The sequence below is a fragment of the Mustela nigripes genome, chromosome 1 (genome assembly GCF_022355385.1).
Source record: "Mustela nigripes isolate SB6536 chromosome 1, MUSNIG.SB6536, whole genome shotgun sequence".
NCBI classification, from domain to species: domain Eukaryota; kingdom Metazoa; phylum Chordata; class Mammalia; order Carnivora; family Mustelidae; genus Mustela; species Mustela nigripes.
The window spans coordinates 549576-576561 of NC_081557.1; the positions used below are offsets into that span (position 1 = coordinate 549576).

Consider the following 26986-nt stretch of genomic DNA (forward strand, 5'->3'; position numbering starts at 1 on the left):
CCTGCCCCAGGGCCCCTGTTTCTGTGAACTTGGCCCCGGAACTGCTCATCTGCATGGTCAGGAGGGAAGCGGATGCCGCAGGCACATCAACGCAGGGAGAGAGGAGCGACGGGCGCGGGGAAGGCCGTGGGTCTGGAGCTTGGGGGAGGACGGGACCCTCCCAGGAGCCTCCCTAGCTGCGCGGCCCACGACCCCCCAAATCTCCACTTCCTGCCCCCCCCAGGAACACCCTGCATCACTGTCCTCGTGTGGCAGGCCCACCTGGGGATGCCCGACCAAGCACTGACCACAGCCACGACGGACAGCCACTGTGCTCACAAGCCCACCGACCCCACCTGTCCTCACTCCACGGAAACTACCAGAACCAAAGTGTAGTGATGTCAGGGCATGTGGTCAACGCCCCAAACTAAACCATTTCTCACCCACCAGCCGCAAATGACTGGAACACCAGCAGGACCGTCGCATATCCAGCAAAGCAGTCTCCACGTGACCCCCCCCCCCCCCGTGTCCATAGAGCCCTCCTGCTGGGAACCAGGTCCCCCCACTGGTATGTGTGACCACAGACAGACCTGCCCCACGCCCGGCTGCTCCGGAGTACGCCGCGGGCCAGCCTGGACCCACGGGAAGGGCTCGCAGACCTGGACCCTTTCGGCTCACAGCCTCCCATGTGACCCTCAGACTCCAGCCCTGACTCAGCTTCTCCCATGACCCTCCCTCCAGTGGCCTTGGAGCCCAGGGTCCCTGCCCTCCAGCCCAGACCGCCCCTGCTGGCTCTCTGCTTCCGAGGCTCACTGCTCTGCGTGGGTTGCCCCCAGGGGTCTCCCCACTTTACTGGTCCCCCCTCCCCCCCACACCCAGTGTCTGTCACCTACCCGGCTCCGCGTCTCACCCCCAGCTCCAGAACAGACTTGAGACCTCCCAGAGCCTGGCACCCCAGCCCTGGCACCATGGCCTCCGGGCTCCCCTCCTGCCCGGGCCTCTGAAGCCGGGTCAAGGGGATGCCGGCCTGTGCCCACAGTTCCCTGCTCTGCTCCTGCCCACTGCCGGGGGCGCTGGTGTGGGGACTCGGGGAACCACAAGCCGACCCTCAAGCAGACGGGCGTACATGTGAACATACATGCACACGCGTGCTTGAGCAGCACACACACGCCCCCACAGGTGTGCACACGGACTCCCCACGACAGCTCCGCTCCCCCCGCCACGCTCTCTCCGTCCCTCTGCGCGGGCCCAGACTCCTCATCTGCCCTAGCAGCAGCTGCCCTGCCCCCGCCCCCCAGCAAGTCTGCTGGGTTAGGAATCCGGGCACTTGGCAGGGCCCGTGCCCCTCAGAACTACGGGGTTCCTCTGTGGGGCCACTCCACCAGGGCACTGGCTGCCCCTCAGAGCCCTTCCTGCTTCATGTCCCACAGCAGGAGAGCAGGGAGCACGGCCTCTGCCCCCACACTTGCAGCATGGAAGCCCCAAGTTCCCATACAGCACCTGCCCGGTCAGTCGGGTCTGGCCCGGCAGGACTCTGGCCCTGTGGACAGCACCGGGCCCTGGCCGGGCCTGCTTACCGAGGGGGCTGTGCTGCTTGGAGCCCATGGGCCACCGAGCCCAGCGGCTGGGGAGCAGGGGCCAGCAGCCCTTCTAGCTGGGGGGCTGTGGGGGCAGGGGCCAGCTGTCTTTGGCTACAGGCAGTCCCGGAGTCTCTCCTGCGGTTTCATTCCGGGAGCCTGGCTACACCTGCGGGCAGACCCGACAACCGCCCAGCCCACTGGCACCCAGGGGCCCACCGGGGTCCTTCTGTGGGACAGGAACAGCTGCTCTGCGCTGGGCTTTGTCCAGCGGCCCCCACACCCTTGTCGAGCTCACCCGGCCGGTATGGGCAGTGAGAGGCCGAGCCCCCTCAGCACAGCCCGGGGGTCCACAGTGGAGAGGGCCGGCCCGGCCGCAGTGAGGGCTGCGTGGGAGGGGCCCGTGTCCTCTGGGCAGCACCGGCAGGACGGCCCCTCCGCACACCGCCGGCGAAGAGGCCTGGCTCCCAGGACCCCTCGGCCACCGCTCGAGGACTGCAGCAGACACCGAACGGAAAACCGAGAAGAGTCTGTATTTCGCGTGTGAACCGGTCACTGTGTCGCTGGGGAAGCCTACGTCTGCTCACGGCCAGGCCTAGAGCAGGTCGTAGAAGTAGTCCAGGCCCTGGCCCAGCTCCCACATGGACACGCCGACGCCCAGCTCCCGGGCCAGCTCCAGCCGCGCCTGCACAGACTGCCACCACAGGAAGCGTCAGCCAGGCCTCCCCCCCCCTCCTCGCTGAGGGCAAGGGTCATTGTGGGAGGGGCTACACCTGCTGCCCACCCCCAGCATCAAGGCCGGCCCACGCATACCTTCAGAGTTGGGTAGAAGACCACGTGCCTCCCACCTCGGCTTCTGCAAAAGAAGATGGGCCTTGGGCCTCCTGCGGCTTCTGCTCCTCCCACCACCCCCATCCCCAGGCGAAGGGGGAGCCGGCCCCGCCTCCCCTTCCAGCAGAGGTCTCTGCATCCCGCAGGGAAGGGCCCTCCACGGGTCCCACTGCTCGGGCCACGCAGCCCCCGGGAGGCGGTGCTCAGGCTGCTGGCCCCGGAGCCCTTGGCCAGCCTGGGCAGGCGCACCCCTCACCTAGGGTCTCCAGCCGGACACTCACTTCTTGTACTCGAAGAAATGCTCTGCTGCCTGGCTGTCCCATGTGATCCGGGGCCTGTGGTCCTTCAGCATCTGGATGTACCTGGGGGGGGGGGGGGCGCGGCATGGGTGTGGGCGTCCTGGAGACCGTCCGGACACCTGAAGGGGCCACGCCAGCTGGGGCTGTCACAGGCAGGCAGCAGGACGCGGCGGCTACGACCCCGGCCGGTGTAGGCAGCGCCCGCAGCACCCCCACTGTGGGAGGGTCACGTGTGCACCCCCGACACGGGAGCCCAGGACAGCGCCTGGGACCTGCAGCCCTGGGCCCGCGTGGGCTGGGGGCCGAGTCCTCTCTCGGGGGCAGGGGAAGGACGAGATGGCGACTGACGGCTGCTGAGATGCGGGCCCGGGCCCGGCGGCACCTGGGGCTGCGCGGCAAGTGTGCGACGGCACCCAGGCGCTGGGCGTCCCGACTGGGCCTCCGGCTGTGTCCTCGATCTGCCCCACGAGTGTCCGTGTGCACAGAGTGAGGGCATGTGCGTGTGGGGGCAGAGCTGGCGCTCGTGGGACTGCTGAGTGTCACAGGAGAACGCGGCTGTGCTCACCAGTCGTCCAGGGCACTGCTGCTAAGGGGGCTCAGGGCTTCTCTTTGGGTGAGGAAACTATGGAATCGCAGGTGCCAGCCACACAGATGGAGGCACCGAACGGGCCGGCCTGGCGGGCTTGGCCTCGCCGAGTCTGTGGGTGTGAAGGACGCCTCCCCCGCCGAGACAAGGCCTCAGATTGGAAAGTACCACGAGGCCAGACCGAATCAGGATGCGCGTGTGCAGACCCGCCCCAGCCAGGGAGGGGGAGAAGGGTGCAGGGGCCCCGCGGCTCCGAAGGAAACTAGCCTGTGGCTTCTCACCTGCTGTGGCAGGGCCTGAGGTCCCCCTGCACGCCGCGCTGGGACCCCTGCCCCCACGAGACCGGAGGCACGCGACAGGCTGGGCCAAGTCTAAGCCGTCCATGCTGGACCGCGGCCGAGCTGGCCTGCGGACCTGCCCGCACCCCGACCTCAGGTCCCCGCCAGCCCAGATTCCTGACCTCCCACTGGCCAGGGGGCCCAGGGCCTGACAAACACCGAGCACAGAATCCACACGCCCAGTGGCCTCTCCTTGTTGCCGGTCCTGCCGCAGCCAGAGCCACCGCACCCCAGGCCCTGCCGACCCGGAGCCCCCTCGGAGCGGTCCCGACCCCACCTCCCCAAAGGCCGTGTGAGTCTTCTCAGGCTGGGGGTGGGGAGCGCAGGGTCTCCCTGATGTAGGCCCACGCTAGAAGTTCAGTGGGTTCCGGGCCAGTCACGTCTTGGGTGACAGGAGGACCCTGGCCTGCAGGGCCCCCTGACAGGCAGCGGAGCCCCCCCAGAGTTGCCCCTCATGGGCAGGGCACAGCAGAAGGCATCCGGGGAGCCAGGCCGTGAGGATGGGCACCCTCCAAGCAAGGTGCACGAGGAGGCCCAGGACCAAGACGAGAGCAGGCTGCTGGGCAGCAGGACCCAGCAAAAGAAAGGGTGACGAAGACCAAAGCAAGGCCCAGGGCCCCAGGAACTCAGACCCAAGAAGCAGCCCAGGGAGGTCGCCCAGGGGCTGCTGGAGTGAGATGGGGCATGGCGATGGGGACCCAGCAGCCTGCCTGTGAGCTCCACCCTACAGCTCCCCGCCCATGGGGCCTTTGCACAGACCTGCTGTCCTTGACCAGGAGGAGTGGGATTGATTCCCAGCACTGCTGTCAGGCCACAGGGACTGGCCTTGCCGGGAAGTGTCCATCCCCAAGCCCCTGAGTGCCCGAGACGCTCTGGAGCCCTGGATCTCAAGGAGACTGCCAAGTACGACCTGCCCGTTAGGGACCCATCTTGCTGTGGTCCAGCTGGGGCTGCCTTTCCCTGGGGTCCTGGAGGGATCCCCGGGCAGGGGCAGGAGAGGCCCCGCCGGGTGGGGGCTGCAGGCCCCAGAGCTTCAGAACAGGTGTCCACCTGGACTGGTGCGGGGGATCTCATGGGGCTGGCTAGGCCCTACGGAACATCTCGGCCCACCAGCGAAGCAGGACGGCCTCTTGGGCAGGACTTGGCAGGCACGGGGCTCTACAGATCAGTACCTAGACCCACACCACCTCTGGGGGCTTCACAGCTGCCCAGAATCCCCAAAGCTGGAGACTGACCAGGCCACACAGAGGAGCCTGGCCATGGTCATGACAGGCCTGTGTGTTGTCTGGGGGTGGCCAGCAGAGACTAGTAAGTTGGGAGGGTCGCTCAGGCACTGCAGACCACGGTCCCTGAGGCTCCCTTGGCAGTCACAGAACCCAGGCCCGGCTGGCAGAGGCCAGGAGGCCACAGGCCAAGCCTGAGGGAGCTGGCCTCCTGCCCCACCACAGGCTCCTGGCTCTGTCTGGGGCCGAGCAGATGGTGAAGTGGCTGGTCCCACACTCCCTGGAAGGGACTGGGGACACCTGCCGCAATGTGCCCAGGGCTCAGCGTCGGAGAGGCCAAGACAGGGATGGCAGACGACCCTGAAACAGGCTGCCCCGGCTGCTCCTGGTGCAGAGCTGGTGAGCCTGAGTGACTGCGGGGCCCCCCGGCACCCCACATCTGGCCCATCATCAGCTGCGTGGGGAACAGGGTGCATCACTGCAGGTTCCTGCGGGGACTGGCCAGAGTGTGTCTCCTGGTGAACTGCCTTTCTAGGGTGCCCGACCAGGGCCCCCCCGCCCCCCACCCCCCAGCCTCAATCCAGAGCCTTGCTGAGCTGAGCTCTAACATGTGGCTCCCAGATCAAAGAGGTGTGGTCCTGAGAGGGGCACCCAGGTCAGGCCCCTTCGCAGGCCAGGAGGACTGCCCGGAAGAATCAGGCTGTGGGCAAAGGAGGTGGAGACAGACCCACAGGGGCCCGAGGAGCAGCTCCCTGTTGCTGTTACATCGGTGCTGAGGGGCTCATGCGGGTGTGGGGAGAGTGCTCAGCCCACACTGGGGGGACCAGCCGCCATCACCCCACTCTGTGCCCTTTGTTCTCACCAGGAGCTGCGGTCCTTGTCTGGACTGTAGCTCTCACCCCAGACTGACCTGGGGTGGGGGATGTGATGCCCTCCCTAGGCTCGACTCCCCTGTTGCGGAGGCAGGGGACACCACTCCTGATCCCCAGCAGCCCCGTGTGCCTTCCACCGGGCCAGCTCACCGTGCCGCGAGGCCTAGAGAAGGTGCTGTGCCAGGAACATGCTCTGCTTGAGACCCCGCTTTGGCAAAGGCCCCCTAAACGTGAATCTGACCGCATGGGGGGCTGTGGGGAGTGACCACACTGAGGGCCATGTGTCTGCCCCTCCACACCTCATCTGGGGCTCAAGGGTCCCTTGTTGGAACTGCAGCCCTGTTTGCCACTGGACCAGTGAGAAGCCCTTCCCGGGACCCTGGGGGCTCCTCACAGGGCTCAGAAGCCAGTCCCCCAGGCACTCCCCCCACCATGGCCTCTTCTGCCCACCGTGGAGGGTGCGGCCCTGATCCAGAGGGGGACTCCCAGGGGAGGGGGAAGTGAAGCAGGAGGTGGGTCCCCTGGGGGCACCTGCTCCTTCCCTCAAACATCCCTGGGGACGAAGGACACTTTTATCCACCTGGATCCCACCACACAGGCAGATAAAAGACCAGGTAAAGCCTGCGGCATCAGCCCCTCTGCCCTGCAGCCTGTGATCACCCGGGGGCTGTGAGGGGACAAGGGGAGAAACGGGGGAGGGGGACGAGGAGGGGGACGAGGAGGACCCGGGAGCCACCAGCAGGACCACAGTCTCTTGCCTGGTCTCAGGGCACCAGGCCTGGCCCCATTCTAAAGTGAGGCAGGCAGAAGCCTGGGGTGGAGGGGACTCTGGGGTAGCCTGCCGCCACGGCCCTCCCGAGAAGCAGACGTGACCCCTTGCCTGCTTCAAAATCCTCAGGTCGGTCAGCACCCAATGCCCAGAGGCGACAGTATTGCCCCTGCCTGCTGGCCACAGGCCTGTCACCGCCACCCAAGGTCCCTCAGCCCCTCTCTATGGGACACACCCAAAAGTCAGGGCTAAAGTGGGACAGGCGGCTTGACCTCCACGTGCCCTTGAGATGCATGGGCTGCTGCCCTGCCAGCTCAGCACTGTGCCCACTCTGACACACGGGAGGCCCTGCTGAGCTGCCATCTGCTCGCCGGGGGACGCGGAGGCTGGGTGGTGGCCTCCTGCCTGACTGGACAGGGCCGCCCGTGTTTATCCCGGACACACGGCCCAGCCCCATCCTCTGGGCCTGCAGACCAGCCTCCCACCAACCCGCTGCCCTCAGGCTGGAGCCATGCCGTCCTCTCCTCGGCCTCCTGCCCGCAGGGGAGTGGGCTGCAGCCCGAGTGGGGGACATCTCCGAAGGGGGTGAGGAGCAGGATGGGGGGGCAGCCAGAAGTCCCGCAAGTCTGAGGGCAGGTGGTGGGTGTGGGACTCACGGCTAGACTGGGGCTTAACAAGCCTGAGGATCCACGCCACGTACTACTGTGGGCCCACCCCAAGTGAATACGGTGACTCTCCCCCCAGAGGTGGTGGCAGGGATGAACTGCGTCCCCCAGATCCCCATGCTGGAGCCCTGACCCCCAGCACCCCAGGATGGGGCCGCATCTGGAGCTGCGGCCTCCACAGAGGTGCTGGAGGGGACACGGGGTCCCTGGGGTGGCCTTGATCCCATGTGACTGGGGTCCTTACAGGAAGAGGGGATCAGGACACAGACCTGCACGGAGGGACGACCCATGAGGACCCAGGGAGAGCACGGCCATCCGCACCTGAGGAGAGAGGCCTCGGGGGCGGGGGTGGGCGTCCTGCCAGCTCCTGCCTCTGGGACTTCCAGTCTCCGGGACTGGGGACAGTGACGGTCTGCAGTGTTGGTACGGGAGTGCAGGCGGCCTGAGCACCACAGGGCTTCCGCCTCCTGGCTGCACAGACCTGGGCCAGCAGAGCCCGAGGCTGGAGCAGGGGTAGGCAGGGGGCACTGGGGCCCTCTGGCCTCACATGCAGGATCCTACGCCCAGTCGCCCGGTCGGTACACAGGGTTGCGAGGCTCCCTGAAGGCCTGGGGGCTGGTGCTGGGAGCCCAAGCTCTGGACACGGCTCTGCCACTGCCTCCATGAGCCGGGCACCTGGGTCAGGGACACCAGGCAGAGCAGGGGCCCCAGCAGTGCTTCTAGAACTTTCTCAGCAATGCCATCAGTGCGGGGCTGCCATGGGGGAGGGGCAGCGCAGGAGGAGCACAGAGCAGCCCTGGCCAGGACAGATGAAGAGGAGCGGGGAGCTCTCGGGGACGGGGCGGCCCGGTGCCGAGAACCGCAGTCTGCCTCGGGGAGATGGGGCGGCATCCCTGCCAACTGGCCAGGCACCACCTCAGCCCCCAGCAGCTGAGGAGCCAGCCCTTGGCCTCCTGTCCCGGCTCCTGCTGTTTCCGCCACGCCACCTCCCCAGGCCCTTCCCAGCAGAGAGGGGCAGGTCCTCGTTCAGACGGAGTGCGCCCGGCGCCAGGGGCAGGTGAGGGGTGGGCACTACAGGCCTGCACTGGACCCCAGCATCAGCTGTGCAGACACAGGACGTGGTCCTGGTGAGGCCACCACCAGCCCGTCCCCACCACAGAGCAGAGCAGATCCTGATGTCCCCCCAAAGGAAGGGACAGCCGAAGTGAGAGGTGGTCGTGCCCCCCCCCCCCCCACGGGCATTCTTCCTTGTCTTGGAAGCCAAGCCCTCAGAGCAGGAGGGGCCTGGAGGAAACAGGGAAGCCCCCCTGCCCCAACCAGGGTAGGTGGCTAGGAGCAGCCCCTCAGAACGCGAGTCTAGCCGAGGGCCAACCGAACAGCTTCCGCCCCCGGAAACTGCTGGAGGGTCTCCACGGACAACAGGTCCGGACAGGCGTACACAGGCCTGGTGGGGCAGCACACTGAGCAGTCAGCCCCCGGCCCAGGATGACACGCCGGGTCCCTGGCCGAGGCAGGCCTGCAGGTGACCCACAGAGAAAGTGCCGGCAAGGACCCCAGGTGCGACAGGCAGGCCCCCAGGCCGCAGCGTGCAGACCCCGTCCGCGCCGATGGGACGGCGCTCCGGAAGAGCGGCCAGCCCGCACGGCGTCCGGACGCCTCAAATGAAGAGTCCACCCCAGGAGCACAGGTCCGCAGGGCAACGGCCAGCCAGGAGCACGGGAGAGGAGCGCCGGCAGAGCGGACCCGGGGCGGCCGGACTCCGAGCGTGGCTGCTGCAGCCAAGCCCACACGTGCGAGGAGCGGGGGACCCGGCCGGCCACCCAGCACGGACCTCTGGACGTGAGCCCCACAGCACGGGAGCGCGAAAGGCAGCGAGGGGACAGCACGCGAGCCACGGGCACGGAACACCAGTGAACACCGAGCGAGAGAGGAAAGGCCGCGCGTGCCAGCGAGCGGGGACGACTGACCTGACGCACGGATTTGAGAGCCCGAAGTAGAAGAGGAAAAGCGGGACAGAAAAAAGAATTGGAAGAAACTGGCCAACATTTTTCCAAATTTCATTAAAAGTATAAACACACGGGTCCCAAAACTCAACGCAAACCGAGTGCAAAACACAGAAAGGAAAACATGTGACAGGACGGCCACCAAAGTGTGCCTGGCGCCGTGTCGCCGGACAGCTGTGGCAGGAAGACAGGGACGAGACAGCCTGGGGCCACACGCCCAGGAGAAGCACCTTCCAAACAACCAGCGCCGGATGAGGCTGACAGAATTGCCACTGCAGAAGCGAGGGAAGAGCCACGAGGGGGCCCTGGGCAGGAGACGACCCCACACGGAGTGGGTGTGCGCCCGAACGGAGGGCCTCCTGGGCCAGGCCTGCCTGCCTCTCGCACTGGGCAGGCGGTCTGCCTGCCTGCGGACGGGGCGCCACCTCAAGGGGTCAAGGGGTGTCCTGGTGGCAGTGCTAGGACAGTGCCCCCCAACCCGACAGGCTCAGACCCTGCCCGGCCCCTCCCCAGCTCTAAGCCACCACCCCCGGGAGACTCGCAGACCCACAGGAATGAGGGTTGTGCCACATCATGGGGACGCTGGGCTCACCTGGTCCCGATGACAGGCTCACGTGTGTCCCTGGAGGCTGCGTAGTCCATGCCATAGAGGTTGAGCCCCAGGAGGATCTTGCTGCGCCACTTGGACTTGGGGTCCAGGACCTGGACGCAGGCTCGAACCCAGGACAATGGTGCATTGGGGCCAGGCCTGTGGGAGCGAGGGAGGAGCGGGTTTCAGCCGCAGGCAGAGGCCTCCTGCCATGTCCTATGGGCACCCCAGGCTGGCACAGCGGGCCGCATGGGGGGAAGGAAGGCAGCAGACAGCAGGCAGCACCTTCCAGCTGGACCCAGGCCTCCGGGCGGACAGCACCGTGACTCCGCCCGTGCCCCGGGCTCCCTTGGGGGCAGGGACCCCACCCAGAGGAGCAGCTTCTCCTTAGCAACAAGGCAGGCCCAGTGCCAGCGGCCACTATGCTGGGCACAGATGGACACCCCACGACGGTGTTCCCATGAGAGCTGTCCTCTCCCCTCACATGCCCCGAGAATGTGAAGGCTGCTCAGTGCAGAGGCAACTGTGGGCTTCAGAGGAAAAGGGAGCAGGCCCCCTGCGTCCCTGGAGACGAGAGCTGACAGCAGCACGGCCCCACGCACGCTGCTGGCCAACCAGGCCTTGCCCCCTCTGCCTGTCCAGTGTCCAGGCCCCAGAAGTGAGCATCTCTGTCCCAAGGCACAGAACCCACGGGGCCCTTGGCGCACACACTCACTGCTGTGCTGTGGGGTAGTCGTAGGTCATGAGGCTGAAGCCATCCAGCACCGGGGCCAGCTGCTCAAACTCCTTGTGTGTGAACGCGCCCCGCTGCTCGGTCCTGCGACAAGAGCCGCGCGTCCTCCACTGCCCATCGCCCACAGCCCAGCCAGCCCCACCTCCAGCGGGCACCTGAGCCCACCCAAGGCCCGAGCAAGCCGGCTGCGGGGGCTCCCAGACCACGCCCCTTCCTTCCTCCACTGGCGGAGGGCTGCAGGTCACTTTCCCCGGAAAGTGACTTGTCACTCAGTTCAAGGGTCCAGCCCACAGCCAAGTCAGGGCCACACTCCAAGAGCAGGGATGGGCTGAGAAGGCCACCAGATCGAGCCGAGTGCTGGCGTTCACGCAAAGGCTCCTTTCTCTCCGTCCTGGCCCTCCCTGCCTCCCGTCCAGACAGTTCCTCCTGCTCACCGAGCTGGCTGGCCTGGGCAGGGTGGGGCCCTGCAGCCACTGCCACCCCCTTGGGGTCTGTCTTCCCCTTAACTTCCTCCTGCAGCTCCCAGCCTCTGCGCCTCCACAGCTGCTGCCCTCCCCAGGACTCCCAAACGCTCTGCCGTCAGCCCCTCCTGCTTCACCCCACACGGAGACCTCCCTCCGCCGTCACCCTGACCGGCCATGTCTGCCCTCGGCCCCACTGCTGCAGTCACCCCAACCTGCTGGGGACCCCATTTCTTTTTTTGAAGAGTTTATTTATTTGACAGACAGAGATCACAAGCAGGCTGAGAGGCAGGCAGAGAGACAGGAGGAAGCAGGCTCCTTGCTGAGCAGAGAGCCCGATGCGGGGCTTGTGGGATCATGACCTGAGCTGAAGGCAGAGGCTTAACACACTGAGCCACTCAGGCACCCCAGGGGACCCCACTTCCCATGGTGCCGACCGATCTCTTCCCCCGGGAGGACGCTGCCCCATCTCCCTGCCCCCCCGGCCGCATGCTTGTGGCTCGACGCTGCCCCCCTTCTCCTCTATCTGCCCCCAGACACCAGAGAGGGGTCACCTATTGGTGGTAAACCCCAAGTCCTACCCCCGACCAGCTCTCTGGCACCCAGTCCTCCTTGGGGTCAGTGTAGGTTCTGTGTGTGGCCACTGGGCTCTGCCACTAGCCACGGGGCGGCCCCCACAACAGCCCTGCTGGGCACCTGAGAGATGGTGTGTGGAAGGCAGGGGCCACCGCCCACACTCTCCCTATCTGCTCCCCACAGGCCTGGGGGCCACCCAAGCCTTCGGCTCCTCCTCCACCGGAGCTCACAGATGAGTGACGGCTCTAGGGTAGCAGCTCCACGGGGCATGGTTGCGACCCCACAGGCAGGGCTCGAAGTCAGCACGGCTGCCCGAACTAGCAGGCCTTCGGGAGGTGGACAACGGGACGATGGCGTCCCACTACACGATGACATCCTGCCACAGAAAATGCCAGGACGTGGGATTTGCTGGGCCTGCTGGGGAGCTGTCAGCAAGTGTGTATGGGGTCCCTGACGTCCACGGGATGAGCTCCTGTGGGCCACCACCAGCTAGAGCCTCGGGGAAACACTGGGCTGGGTACAGCTGGGACAGTGCACACCCAGGTGGCCAGGAGGGGCGTCCATCACAGCTGAAAGCCCCACCCTCAGCCCTGACCACACTGGCCATGGTCCACCCAAGATCCCCCCTCAGCTGCCTTAGCACGGCGCATGTGCCCTTGGTGGCTGAAGAGTGAGGGGCGGGCTACTTCCTGCCTCGGTGCCAGGAGCTCAGAGTAAGAACCCCTGGGCATGGATGCACCCCACCGCAGTCCCCCTGCCCTTCCAGGCCAGGCCCAGGGGGGTGGCCCCGAGGGGCGGCTAACCCGTCACCACCCCGACTCTCCAGTGCATCCTCCGCACCCCTGCCCTGTGTCCGTGCCAGAAGCCGCTAGGCTCTGTGGAGAGCGCCGCAGGTGGGCACTCCGGCCCTGCCTCTGAGGACGGTGCCCCCTGCACCCATCCCACGGGTGGCTCCTGGCTGTAAACAATGACAAAGCCAAGCCGGCTCTGCTCCCCGAGCCACCCACAGAATCTGAGAGACCCGCGAAATGGGCACCAAGTGCTGTAGCCAAGCCCACAGGCTCTAGAGGGCCTGTCCCTCGGCCTTCGCAGAGGAAAGCTCCTCTTCCAGGCCCAGCCTGAGCTCCATCCTCAGGCAGCCACAAGAGCCCCTGCCCTGGGAGCAGCAGGCCCCACCAGAGCCTCAGGACACGCGCAGCCCACACACATTCACCAATATGCACACCGACGTCTGTACGTGCAGCATGAAGGACAGACAGACAGATGGGGCCCCGGCCGCGCTCCCTCCTGGGCTGAGCGGCGCCCGCCCCGCTCTAGGAGGGAGCTGCCGGCCTGGGGACACAGGTGTCGACTGAGGACCTTGACAGCGCGGGGAGGAAACTCCGCTAGCAGAGCGCTGCCCTAGTCATGCAAAGGGCACAGGGGCGCAGCCCACAGCCTCTGGTGGCACATGGTGGGGACTGTGGGGCATGAAGGCCAGGCCGGGGCTGTCCCAGGGAGCAGCTATTGTAGCCGCTGGAGTGACCTGCAGGCTCCGTGTGGCAACTGGCGCTTCCGCGAGCCCGCTGGGCTCTGAACCACGGCTGGACATCCCAGGCCCCCAAGGCACCCCCGTGCGGCTCCCCCCCTCAGCACACCACCCTGTGGCCACTCGATGGGGGGCCAGCTGCTTCCTCCCGGGCCAGCGGTGGGACAGCAGCAGGTACCTGTGGGCCATGGTGCCAGGCTAGCAAAGGCCAAACAGAGCCCCCAGCTGGTCCCACCCAGACCTCTGTGGCCAGCTCCCCAACAACGCCCCTGGACCCCAGGTCTGCCCCGGTCCTCATGACAGAGCTGGAGCATCCGTGGTGCCGGGCACCAGGTGATGTCCTGGGGAGAGGGGACATGGCTCCTACAACTAGGGCCTGGCCTGCTCAGCCTCCCTATCCCCTGGGGTCCAGAAGGGTGAAGAGCTGGGCTGGGGAAGGAGGCCGGGTGACCACATGGCCCTGACCGCCCAAGGACCTATGTCGTGGGGAAGGTCTAGGACTGCACCTGAGAGTGAGTGGAAGTGTCTAAGAGACGTGGCCCTTCAAATTTAAGAACCTCTAACGTCTCCCAATGCTTGGGGGGACGGGCGCAGCCTTCCGCTGCGGCTGTGCAAGGACATGCCGCAGTGGCTGACGCGGGTCCCCAGCGCCACGGCATCTACCCACCCCACTCTGCCACCGACCAGGAAGGAGCGGCCTGCCCCCAGCAAGCTTGGTACTCACCCGGGCGCGACCGCCGGTGGGATGACCAGGACAGCCAGCAGCCGAGCCTGGTGCAGGGCCTCGGCCAGGTGGGTGAGCATGTGGATGAGAGCCCTGCGAAGAACCCGGAGATCAGGGACAGGAAGCCCAGGGGCCTGAGCCTGACCTGCTACGGGGCCGGCGCCCCTTTATGGGCACTTAGCATCCTGGAGGGCTCCAGTGTGGCCCTGCACCATGCAGACGCTCAAGGCGGCCTGGCAGTTCCCGCAGGGGCCACCCTCCCCCAAACTGGGCCTGCTCAGAATGTGGCTGGTTCCTGTCCTTCCTTGCTCAGGGTCACCCTCAGAATATCTCCCAGACACATAGCCTGGCCCAGGGGTGAGGAAGGACCTACAGGTGTCCTGGGTGCTGACTTGCTGGTGACTGGGTCAGTCTAGGCCACAAAACACCACTTGACCTACTGGGTGTCACAGAGCACCTGCGAGGTGCCTCGGGACAGGAAAAGCAAGGGCAGCTGCACCAACCAGGCCTTGTGCTGAGGTGGTGTCCTAGCCCAGCGCCCCAGAGCACTGGCCGCAACTCCCCAGTCCCTTCTTGTGGCCACCCCCGAGCCTGGAAGACCCAGACACAGCTGTCTGTCTCAGGCCTAGGGTGGGGGGTATCCTCGGCCCTGCGACACACAGAAGGAACACCCGTGGGTGGGCAGCAGGTGCGACTCTCCACTTGGGCCTGGACATGTCTCAATAGGAAGTGGGCCACCAGGTGGGGGACAGAGGGAGCTGCAGTCATGGGCTCCTCTGGCCCCTAGAGGCACACCAGGTATGGCCAGTGGAATGGAAACTAACCCGGCTCCACCCCACCCCCTCAGGTCATGCAGCAAGGACCATCAAGGGACAGGCACCCAGGAGCCCTGCAGGCAGGCAGCCAAGCTGCTCCTGGGCTGTCCGGCCTGGGCCCAGTCTGCAGAGCACAGTGAGTCCAGTGCCCACGCACGGGGCCAATCAGAGGGGCTGGGGCAGCGGGATGCTCACCGGCAGGGATGGGGGGTGTTGTCCTGGCTACCCTCGCACAGCCAGGGCACAGGGCCCAGTGCCCACCTCAAGGCCCCACAAACATGCGCAGGGTCCAGGTCCGGCCCCGGCTGTCTGGACGAGCACGGGCTGGGTACCGACCGTGGGAGCGTGGCTCAGCAGGAGTGGGGCCTGGCGCGGGGGAGTCTCTCCTGCAACGAGGCGGCCTGGGCCCCGGTCAGGACCTTGCAGGGCACGTGCCCACCCATGCTGCCAGCAGCTGTCACGGTGTCTACAGCACCGTCAGCACCGTCAGCAGCTTTCCTAGCTTTCCGGACGGCCCTGGGACTGCATCTCTGTGAGAAGGGACGGCTGGTATTGTGCACCGGGGGCGGCACTCACCAGCTGCGAATCCAGGGTCACCCGTGTGCCCTGGGCGCGCATGGTGGGGACCAGGCCACTCGCTGGCGCCCGCCCTGCCTGCTCCAGCTGCTCAGACCACCTGCTCCTCCCCAGAGGACTTGCGTGGGAGGGAGGCCGGAGGACGCCAGACCCTGGAGTCCAGGCCGTCCAGGCAGCACTGTGCTGTCGTCCCCACCACACCGCACAGGCTATGTGCCCCATAGCATTTGCCCACAACGGCCTTTCCGGGCTGACCTCTCCAGAAGGAAATGGTGCCCTCGGACACCTCGTCAGACGCCCCGAAGACGGTGACAGGTGGGGACGGCCTCGTGAACTATTCCCATCGTGCCTCACTGCAGCCTGGCCCATCCCGTCCTGGGAGATGGCTCCCAGGCAGCAACGTGGCCCGAGCCATCTGCTCCGCCGGCTGCTCTCCGCCCCACTCCACCTGGCCCGCCCGCCCTGCTGGCCCGCCCGTCACACGTGCCTGCTCCGTCCTAGCTGCGGCTCAGGTGTCCACCCCTGCAGTGAGCGGGCAGAATCAAGCTGCCTGGTGAGAAGCTGCAAGGAAAGGGCTCTAGCTCCACCTCCAGAAGGTTCTGCAAGGTCACCCTGTCAGGGCTGTTGCCTGGGAGGAGAGGTGAGGGTCTCTGGGCTGAGCCAGGACCCCGTGCACACCGGCCCTATGCCGGCTGCCGACAAACACGGGAAGCCCCTCAACTTGGCTCACGTTATCTCTACCCACCCTCCCCCACAAACTGGGCCTCAGGGCCTTCCCGGGGCTACGGACTCGGGCCCAAGTGTGCCGGGAGCCACAGCTGCCCAGCCAGGCCTGCTCCTCCAACCCTGGGCAGGGAGCCCCCAGGCCTGCCGGGCCCTAGGCAGAGACGAGAGCCAACGGCACGCCTTCCACCGGCACTCCGACGCCGCCCCGGAGTGGGCAGAGAATGGCCGGCAGCTGCAGGGCAGAAAGGGAGGGCCGCCCGAGCCCAGGGCCCCCTGCTAGGGAGAAGCGAGGTGGGGGAGCGGCTCAGGCTTTGAGCTGAGACTTCTCCAGGCAGAAGAGCAAGGGGATGGCTGTTCCAGAGCCAGGGGTAGCTGGCCGCCAGCCTCTGCTGCCCCCGGCCCCGTGCAGGTCACACCACTGCTCTGCTGTGCAAACATCCAAAGCGGCCCGCACAGGAGAGCTCGACAACCCCCGTCCCTTGTGGGGCTGACCCTATGACCCTGACGGAAATGGGTGGTGGCCACTGCAGGCAACACCTGACCACTCCCACTCTGCTGGTCACTCTGGCCACAGGCGGTGTGGGTGCCACTGCGAGGGGAGCACGCAGAGCCTGCGGGCCTGGGCGGCTGCTCTCGCCCTGGATGACTCCGTAGCCGCACTCTGCGGACCTCTTCTCGGCAGAGGAGCTCCTGCTCACGTCCCAGTCTACCCTTGCTGTTGCCACAGGCATCCCCCCCGGCAGGCATCCCTGGGGGACGCTTAGCACGCCCCCTTCCCCATCCATGCAGCGTGGTGAGGGCCCGACGCTGGCCCCTGACTGCTTCTGGGGTGCCGTCCCTGCCCGGGGTGGAGGACGAGGGCCCTCCCCACGACCGTGCTCCCTCGGTCCTTCCTTCAGCCTCCTCCAGGACGCCGGGGGGCCAGGAAGAGCCCACAGCCCACTCACACGTGCTTCTGGCTCAGCAGCTGGCTCCAGACCTCCACCACGAAGCCGTCAAAGTGCTGGCTCTGAAAGGCACAGGGCAGGTGAAGAGGGTCCAGTAGCTCGGAGGGGTGGGTGGGAAGGTCACAGAGCCGCCACCACACATCGGGGAGGTCATGGCAGGCCCCGAAGCCCCTCTTTGAAGGGGGCAGTGTGGGGGTCCCAACAGGAGCCAGGAGCAGAAGGGCTCAGCCTCGTGTGTCCTGTTCACGCATGTGTCTCTCCAACCCCAACCCCTGGGGGCCTGGAGGGCAGTGGGCAGCCAGGTATCTCCCAAGGGAGGCCTCCCTAGCCCAGAGGACCTCTGTGGCCAAGTGGAAGCCCATGCAGTGCCAGGCCTCACCTTGGCCACCTGGACCATGGTCTTGCCAAGCTCTTCTATCTCGTCCTCGCTGTCCAAGACATGCCGGAAGTCCTCATGAGTCCAGTCCTCAAACAGGAGTCGGGGCACTTGGGGGAACAGACCCACACAGGGAAAGTGACCCCTCTGTACCTGGCCCTGCCCTTAGGGTAGCCCCTGGCCACCACACACAGCAGAATGACCACACAGCTAAGCACCCATGTGACCTGGCGGTGGGGGGCATCGGGTAATGCCGACCCCCTCTCCCTGCACACGCCAAGTTTCTGAATGCCCAGACCCCAGCTTCCCAGCTCCTCACTGCCTGGCTCCTTCCGGACTGTCCTCCACCCGGATCAGTCCCCAGCCGGCCCCACCCGGCTTGGCTCCTCCTGTGCAGCTGTCACCTGTTCGCTTGCTCCAATCCCCAGACCCCGCTAATCCCACTGTGCTCTGGGAACACCCTTGCCAGCTGTGAGCCCCGGGACTGGGCAGGTAGGGCTGGCATCACTCTCAGCCTGGTCCTGCCAGGGCCTCTACCTCACAGCGTGTGGCTTAAAGGCTGGGTGCCCTGACAACCCAGGCCCACCGGACTTACCTATCCGTAAGCCCTTGGCCTGCTTCCTGACCGCTCGCATCCACCCTGTGGGACGAGGAGAGGAGCGTCAAAGCAGCGCCGCAGGACGCCGCGGCCTCTCCCGAGGGAGAGAGCGCGGGGGCACCTGCAACGGGCGTGAAGAGGGGAGGCGGCAGGAGAGACTCCGTGGGCCTAGCCCCTCCTCCTCTTCCTCTCCCCTCTCCTCCCCCTGCGGACCAGCCAGGGCAGGTCAGACCTCTGGGCCACCCGAGACAAAGTGGTGGCACTGGCCACATCTAGACAAAGGTGGCCTCCAAGGGGGCTGGGGCAGTTTCTTGGAGCTAAAGGGTGCCTGAGGGCCAGGTCCCAGTGCCGCCCAGCCTGTGTCCAGCATCAAGGGATGGCTTCAGGTCTTGGAACACCACAACTAGCTAACACCTCCCCTCTTCAAACTGCAGAGGGGAACAGCTATGTGGACTTGGGTGCGTGCTCACAGAGGGGGCCGCCAAGACAGCTGGGCCCTCCCAGACACCTCCTCCCTGGACCCTGCGTACAAACCGCCAGAGGGGACAGAGTTTGGGCCAAGGGCCGACAGTCTCATGCTCCTGCACACACACTCAGCTATACACACAGCCCCACACAGTCACACCCTCACACTCACACAGGCGGACATGCACTCACACCCTCTGAGCCCTCAGGACCAGCACAGATGAGCAGCAACGTGAGAACCTTGGTCCACGTCATGAAGGCCCGTGACCTCGAACATCTCCCGACCCCGCCGCTTCAGCTGCAGCCACACGGGCGAGATCTGTGTGAACTTGCCCCCGAAGACCTTTGCAACATCATAGCCATGGCTGTTCCACTGGCAGGAAATGGAGAACAGGTGAGTGCGCTTGTAGCTGTGGACAGAGGGCCCTAGAGACACCTCTGAACCGGGACACCACAGGCCCACCTGTGCCATGCAAGACAAGTCCCCGGAAAACCCATGGGATGGCTGTCACTTGTTCGATCATTCTTTCCCCACGCCCCTGCATGGCACAGCCCTGGAAGGTGGACTCCAGTGGCCACCTTGCCCTCGGAACCTCCCTACCCGCCCCAGGGCCCGGCTTACTGGAGTGACGTAGCCCAGGACATCCCCGGCAAAGTGCCTCTCCCGGGCCTTGGCTGAGCAGTAGCTACGATGCTCCAGAACGACATCCTCAGCCCTAAGGTCTGTCACCACCAGACCCCGGTCTTGGACAGGCTTCTCTGAAAACTGAGTCTGAGATAAAAGCAAAAGGACTAAGCGGTCAGGGCTTGCCGACCACAGGCAGGCCACAGGACCTTGAGCAACGGTCCTCTGATCAGGCAGGCACTGTGTCCTGCAACCAACACGGTGCCGCTGACCGGAGCCCACAGGGAAAGGCCCGCCCTTGAGCAAGCCGACAGTCCCAAGGACTCACTCTCCTATGCCAGCAAAATGGCACAAAGGCGTGGCGAGTGTCTCGAGGGATCCCCCGACTGCCGCGCATGTGACAGAACTCCACAACGCAGGATGAGAGCGCGGCCGCGGGGAGCCGCAGAGGCAGGGCGAAGGCTGACTCTGGGCTAGCGAGGGCCGGCACACCCTCAGCCCCGTCGCCAGAAACTGCTCCCCGTCAGGCCATCAGCCAGAGCCTGGGGCAGTACCGGCCGGCCGCCCAAGGAGGCCAAGGCCCTAGGCTCTGGGCCCACAGAGTCCAGCATCACAGGCCTCGACACACGACGCCAGGCGGCAGGAAGAAGCCAGCCTCCGGAACACGCCTACCTTCTCCAGCAGCGTCTTCGAGGCGGCCTTTCCGGCATCTGACTTTGACAGAGTAGTGCGGACGGGGCTGCAGGCCAGAGCGAGCCACAGCGCGCCGAGCAGTGTCCTCATGGCGGGAGCGCCACAGTGCGCTCCAACCGCAGGGGCCGGGGGCTGCGGGGACAGCAGAACACACATGACCACCAGCAGTGTGCGGTGTCCCCTCTACCAAAGGAGCCCCTCATGGGGCCTGGGTCCTTGTGGCATTGGCCTGGGCACTGGTCCCGGGACAGAGCCCCACCCAGGGCTAGCCCGAGCAGCCTGCCCAGCCCCCGCACTGCTCGGCCCCTCGTTCTTCAGACGCCCGTCCGAAACCCTTCCCCGCTGCCTCCGGGCTGCCCTGACCATGGGTGCCATCTGCGAAAACGGCGGCTGCCTCCCACCAACCCAAAGAAATCCAGGCTACGGGAGGGCTTAAGCGTAAAACAGCGGAGCCACAGGAAGGACTCGAAGAAAGTATGAGTGTCCTCTTCTGCACGCTCAGGCGGAGAAGGCCGTCCCAAGTCCGCCAGCGGCCGGGAGGTTAGGGAAGAACACGTCAACGGAATTCCTTACACAGAAGTGTAACACTTTAGGGGCACCTGGGCAGCTTAGTCGCTAAAGCCTCTGCCTTCAGTTCAGGTCATGCTCTCAGGGTCCTGGGACCAAGCCTTGCGCTGGGCTCCCTGCTCGGTGGGGGGTTTGCTTCTCCCTTTCCCTCTGCCCCTCCCCCCCGCGCTTGTGCTCTCTTCTCAAATAAATAAATAAAATCCTATGAAAGCAAGAAAAAAAAGAGAAAAAGAAAGAAACGTGACACTTTAAGGGCACCTGGGTGGCTCAGTTGGTAAGCAGCTACCTTTGGCTCAGGTCATGATCCTGGTATCGAGCCGGGCATCGGACTCCCTGCTGGTGGCGGGGGGGGGGGGCCTGATTCTACCTCTCCCTCTGCCTGCCGCTCCCCCTGCTTGTGCGCTCTCTGTCAAATAAATAAATAAAATCTTTAAAAAATAAAAAAGTGACACTTTAATTTAGGAAATAAAAAAGCAAATTTAAAGAATAAGCCAAAAAAAAAATTAGAACGTACTTCACAAAGCATTCCTACCCATTATCTATCCATAATGAACAAAGAACTCTTACAAATCAAGAAAAAGAGTCGGATTGCCTGGGGGGGGCTCAGTCACTGGGAGTCTGCCTTTGGCTCAGGTCATGATCCTGGCATCCTGGGATTGAGCCCCACATCAGGCTCTCTGCTTGGCGGGAAGTCTGTGTTTCCCTCTCCCACTCCCCCTGCTTGTGTTCTCTCTCTCACTGTCTCTGTCAAATAAATAAATAAAATATTTATTTAAAAAAAAAAAAAAAGAAGGGCGCCTGGGCGGCTCAGTGGGTTAAGCCGCTGCCTTCGGCTCAGGTCATGATCTCAGGGTCCTGGGATCCAGTCCCACATCGGGCTCTCTGCTCGGCAGGGAGCCTGCTTCCCTCCCTCTCTCTCTCTGCCTGCCTCTCCATCTACTTGTGATTTCTCTCTGTCAAATAAATAAATAAAATCTTTAAAAAAAAAAAAAAAAAGAATAAGGGGCGCCTGGGTGGCTCAGTGGGTTAAAGCCTCTGCCTTCAGCTCGGGTCATGATCTCAGGGTCCTGGGATCGAGCCCTGCATCGGGCTCTCTGCTCAGCAGGGAGCCTGCTTCCTCCTCTCTCTCTGCCTGCTTCTCTGCCTGCTTGTGATCTCTCTCTCTCTCTGTCAAATAAATAAATAAAATGTTAAAAAAAAAAAAGAAAGAAAGAAAGAAAGAAAAAGAACAAGAGGCTCCAATAAGGGGCGCCTGGGTGGCTCAGTCAGTTAAGCAGCTGCCTTCGGCACGGATCACAATCCAGGGTCGTGGGATCAAGCCCCATACTGGGCTCCCTCCTTGATGGAAGGCCTGCTTCTCCCTTTCCCTCTGCCTGCTGCTCTGCCTACTATCTCGCTGCCAAATAAATCAATAAATAAAATCTTATACAAAAAAGAAAAAAGACACTCCAATAAAAAAAATGCCCCACTGCAAAAATATAGGAAACAAAGAGGTGCAGTCATACCTCTTACTACACAGAATCTCAAACTCCCTAACACACAGGTACCCCATACAGACACGCAATCACAGATACCCTGTAAAGCCAGGCAAACCCCGCAATACAGATACCCCATAATAGAGATACTGTGTAATACAGACACATTGTAACATAGAGATGACCCATAATGCAGAAGTAACCCACGTTATACATGCCCCAGACACAGAGATGCCAGTAACACAGAGACACCCTGGAATAGGTAGAGATGCCCCAGAACACACAGAGATCCCCTGGAATACATAGAGATGCCCTGGAATATGCAGAGATCCCCTGGAATAGACAGAGACGCCCTGGAATATACGGAAATCCTCTGGACTATGCGGAGATCCCCTGGAACACACAGAGATCCCCCAGAATACACAGAGACATCCTGGAACACACAGAAATCCCCTGGATTAGGCAGAGACGCTCTGGAATACGTGGAGATCCCGTGGACTACAGAGAGGCGCCCTGGAATACACAGAGATCCTCCGGAATAGGCAGAGATCTCCTGGATTACACAGAGATCCCCTGGATTAGGCAGAGACGCTCTGGAATACGTGGAGATCCCGTGGACTACAGAGACGCGCCCTGGAATACACAGAGATCCTCCGGAATAGGCAGAGATCTCCTGGATTACACAGAGATCCCCTGGATTAGGCAGAGACGCTCTGCAATAGGCAGAGATCCCCTGGTACACACAGAGATCCCCTGGAATATGCAGAGATCCTCTGGAATAGGTAGAGATCCCCTGGAACACGTGGAGATCCCCTGGATTAGGCAGAGACGCCCTGGAATACGCGGAGATCCCCTGGACTATGCAGAGATCCGCTGGAACACGCAGAGATCCCCCAGAATACTCAGAGACATCCTGGAACACACAGAGATCCCCTGGATTAGGCAGAGACGCTCTGGAATACGTGGAGATCCCCTGGACTACAGAGAGGTGGCCCAGAATATGCAGAGATCCTCTGGAATAGGCAGAGATCCCCTGGAACACACAGAGATCCCCTGGAATAGGCAGAGACGCCCTGGAATAGGCAGAGATCCCCTGGAGTACACAGAGATCCCCGGGAATACGCAGAGATCCTCTGGCATAGGCAGAGATCCCCTGGAACACACAGAGATCCTCTGGAATAGGCAGAGACGCCCTGGAATATACAGAGATCTCCTGGACTACACAGAGAGGCACTAAGCCCCAGAAACAGCACCTCCGCTTCACCAGCGATTGAAGGAAGGAGCGGACACCCAGTGCTGGCGAGCACCAGAGATGACGGCGCTAACAGTGTGGACCTGGGGCAGCAACAGCTCTCGCCGAATTTGCACACACCTTTGGGATGACAATCTAGTCATAAATATACTTTCCAATACGTTTCCTTTCACCAATTAGAGTCTGGGGAACTCCTGCGCTTCTGTGGGGAACAGAGGTGGTTCATCACGGCACTGCTTCAACAGGGTAACCCACGCTTCCGTACGCGGAGTCCGGACAGGTACGGGGGTGCTCGGTGCACAGTGCACTGGTGGGTGCAAATGTTATGAAACGCACATATGCAAAAGGATCCCAGTCTTATTTAAGAATTCCTGTGTGCACACACACCTACAGAGCAAAGTACAGAAAGGGCGATACTACAAAGTAAAGGAGGAAGCTATCGGCGGAGAACCCTGCATCTTTTTGGCTCAGCTGTATTTTCTGGCTCTCCTGCTCCGGCCTTTGAAGAGCCTGTGGTTCCTTCAGGTTCTGTTGCCCCCCACCCCCACCCCCCAGCCATTCTGCCTCCTCGTGGTTCACTCCCAGGGCAGTCGAGTCACAGGCAGGCCCAGGCTGGTTGTAGTCTTAATGAGGCTCTGAGGTGTGCAAGTGTGTGGGTCCAGAGACTCACAGCTGGACTCCCCCTCCAGACCAGCTAAGGAGCCACTTGGTGGCAGAGGCAGAGGAGACCCCACAGGCCCCGGGGAGCCAGCAGAGCCTCCTGATGAGCAGTGGCTATGGGGCCACCAGAGCCCCCGGCAGGGTGTGCCGTGTACCGTGCCGTGTCATGTGCGGAGAGTCAGGCCTTCTGCAGCACTCCCCCTCCATCCCCTCCCCCTCCATCCCCCCCATCCCCTCCCCCGTTCACCTCCTGGCCAGCAGCCTGTGTTCACCTCCTCCCAGACCCTCCTCTTCAGCGACTTTCCTTGGCAGAGCAGCACAGGCTGCACAGCTTCGGGCCGTCACCCCCTGGGCAGCTGCAAGGCATACTTGCCCTGGGAGAGCAGAGGCCAGGGTGAGGAGCCCTGGAGGTCCCTCCCCAAGAGGCAGGGAGGCACAAAAGGCTGGCCCAAGGGCTTCACAGGAGGACAGAAGGGACACAGCCGCAAGGGCAACTCTGAAGGGGCTGTGGGGACGGGAGCAAGGACCCAGGCCCAGACTGCCATCCGCGGCCCCGCCCCGCCCGGCAGCTCCTCTCTGACACTCCCTGGCATCAGAATCATCAAGGACAACAGCCCCTGCCCCTCCCATCTTGTGACCACAGCTCGGCCACAGCAGAGGGCAGGTGGCCCAAAACTCATTGGGTTAGGCCGACACCGAGGCTGCCAAGCTGTGAGGGGCTCACTCTCGGAGGCCTGGCCACCGGGAGGCCAGAAAGACACCTGAGCACAGGTGCTTGCACGGGGGGCTGCGGAGCTGAGAGGCCAGCTGTGCATCCACGGACAAGAGCACCTGCCGGCAGGAGCCACGTGGAGTGGGGCGGTGAGTGTGAGGAGTACGGCCTACTCTGCCGGGCACCCCCACCTTTGACCCCAGCCCCCCGGGCCCACTCCGTGACCTGAGTCTCTGGCTCAGCTCCAGAGTGGAGGTCTGGGTCACTGAGTATGGAAAGTACGAGAAACCAAGCGGTAGGGTGGTCCTCAAGCAATCCACAGTAGCCTGGGGTGTGCCCCAGTAGCCTCCACGTCCTCTGTCCACGGACGGCTGCCCCACTCACCGCCCGCCCACCTAGAGACCCCTCTGCCTATGGCTCACCTGCCCCTTGACCTATTTCACACCGTGGGGAAGGAGGAAAGGATAGAAGCGGAGCTGGTCCGGGGGAGGAGACGGACCCTGCCCGGCTCTGTATACAGTGGAGGCAGCAACGGAAAGAGCCAGACTGAGCGCAAGGCCTGGACTGGCACTGCCACCGACTGCGCCCAGCGGCCAGCCCCAGCGTGAGGCGCGATGGTGTCATGAGTGCGCTGCGCGTGAGTGCTGGGCTTCTCCCTGACCGGCCACGCACTTTCCAGACCGAATGCCCGACCTGTGGTGGGGAGGACACACTGTGTGAGCTGCTGGGACGTGTGGGGGGGGGGCGCAGGGGGGTGGCTAAGCGGCGGGGAGGCCTTGTCTGGCACCTCCCACGGCGCCCTGCTAGCACCGCGGACGGCCATCCCTCCCGAGGCCCGAGGGCAAATTCTCCCGTGCTCTCTGCAGCTCCCCACGCACACCAGTGACCTCCCTCAGGCAGCACGGCCCGCAGAGTGTGGTGTCAGTGACCCCCTCAGGTCTGGGGTCCCCGAGAGGGGCCCTGGAAGGCAGGGGTCTCCGATCTGCTCCAACAACGGAGAGCCCATGTTCTGGGGACCCCGAGCTCCTGGGAGGACTGCCAGCGTGTGCGGACCAAGGACCGCACGTCACCGCAGGAGCCTTCAAGCGCTCTGTGAGACCCACAGGAGCGGTGTGTCACGGGCCAGAACAGGTGTGCGTGTGCACAGGCGTGTGTCGCGTGAAAGCCGCTCACCAGAGCGGCCCCCGCTCGGGAAACGCTGCGAATCTTCCTCGCCTCATTTTATTTTATTTTATTTTATTTATTTTTTTTTTTTAAAGATTTTATTTATTTATTTGACAGAGAGAGAGATCACAAGTAGGCAGAGAGGCAGGCAGAGAGAGCGGGAAGCAGGCTCCCTGCTGAGCAGAGAGCCCGATGCGGGGCTGGATCCCAGGACCCTGGGATCATGACCTGAGCCGAAGGCAGCGGCTTAACCCACTGAGCCACCCAGGCGCCCCTCGCCTCATTTTAAAGAAACTGATTTCTAGGGGTGCCTGGGTGGCTCCGCGGGCTCAGCGTCCAGCGCCGGCTCTCGGCTCCGGTCGCGGAGCCCGGCGGGGACTGCGCTTCTCTCCTGGTCCGGCCGCCACCGGCTCACTCCCGAAACGGATACATCTTTCAAAAAAAAAGGGGGGGCGCCTGGGTGGCTCAGTGGGTGAAGCCTCCACCTTCGGGCGGGTCATGGTCTCAGGGTCCTGGGATCCAGCCCCAGCGGGCTCTCTGCTCCCCGGGAGCCTGCAACCCCCACCCTCTCTGTCTACCTGTGATCTCCGTCTGTCAAATAAATACCTAAAATCTTTAAAAAAAAGGGACCCGTCTGGCTCTTCTGTCCGACGCAGCGTGAGAAACGCTGGCCGCCGTGCCCGGAGCGTGTCACCAGCACGCGGCGCACCCGAGCCACTGGCCAACAGAGTCGGGCCGCTCCGCCGCAAGCCGCGGTCCATCCCGCGCGGTCTCGGCCGCACGCAACCCGCAGCCGACCGCGCTCCCGCGTGACGGGCGAGCGGCTCTGGCCAGGCAGGGCAGCCTGCGAGGCGGGACGGGCACGGCCCTGGGACCCTCAGTGCCCCCGTGCGGCGTGCCAGGCCCGGGCCAGGGAGCGGAGAGCGTCCGGCCCGGAGTGAAGCTGCGGCGCGGCCCCGTGCGACACGCCCCCGACACAGCCACGGACACCGGACGCCGCAGGGGGCTCGGGGCCCATTTTGCCACCAACCCGCTGTCCCCTGGCTCTGCGCAGACGAGGGCCCAGTGACCTTCCAGAGCGCAGCGTCCACGGCTTTCCAGGCGCGCGGCCGAACGCAGAGGAACCCACCCGGCGTCCCCCAACCCGCACGGGCCACCTGCCCCGCACCCCGGCGTGGCCTCTGGGACAGGGCGGCCACCACGCCCTGGCTCGGCAGCCCAGGCACAGCAAGGTGCTGGCCGCCCTCCGTCGCGCGCTCACTCCCACACCGTTTGGCACGAACCGGCTCTCACGCCCGTTCTCTCCCGGGCCCCGCACTCTCACCCGTCGCGCCGGCCCCGCACGCACACACCCGCACGCACACACCCGCACGCACACACCCGCACGCACACACACGCACACACCCGCACGCACACACACGCACGCACACACCCGCACGCACACACCCGCACGCTCACACCCGCACGCACACACACCCGCACGCACACACCCGCACGCACACACCCGCACACACCCGCACGCACACACCCGCACACACCCGCACGCACGCACCCGCACGCACCCGCACGCACACACCCGCAC

The 26986-nt window shown here is 64.3% G+C and overlaps 1 protein-coding gene across 2 annotated transcripts in view; it reads right to left on the reverse strand.

Annotated features, from left to right (window-relative positions):
• Positions 1 to 2070: 2070 nt before the first annotated feature.
• CHID1 (chitinase domain containing 1) overlaps positions 2071 to 26986 on the reverse strand; it is a 26221-nt gene continuing 1305 nt past the window's right edge. Inside the window, exons 2-13 of one of the 2 annotated variants that reach the window (XM_059397971.1) lie at positions 19554 to 19706; positions 18879 to 19028; positions 18497 to 18629; positions 17789 to 17833; positions 17197 to 17303; positions 16818 to 16879; positions 13754 to 13846; positions 10447 to 10548; positions 9735 to 9890; positions 2669 to 2749; positions 2370 to 2412; positions 2071 to 2250 (exon numbers count right to left, since the gene is read on the reverse strand). In XM_059397971.1, the coding sequence (XP_059253954.1) occupies positions 2152 to 2250; positions 2370 to 2412; positions 2669 to 2749; positions 9735 to 9890; positions 10447 to 10548; positions 13754 to 13846; positions 16818 to 16879; positions 17197 to 17303; positions 17789 to 17833; positions 18497 to 18629; positions 18879 to 19028; positions 19554 to 19706 (1224 nt within the window). In that variant the 3' untranslated portion in view covers positions 2071 to 2151. Of the gene's footprint in view, positions 2251 to 2369; positions 2413 to 2643; positions 2750 to 9734; positions 9891 to 10446; positions 10549 to 13753; positions 13847 to 16817; positions 16880 to 17196; positions 17304 to 17788; positions 17834 to 18496; positions 18630 to 18878; positions 19029 to 19553; positions 19707 to 26986 lie in introns of both variants that reach the window. The other variant, XR_009403949.1, reaches the window with a different exon arrangement.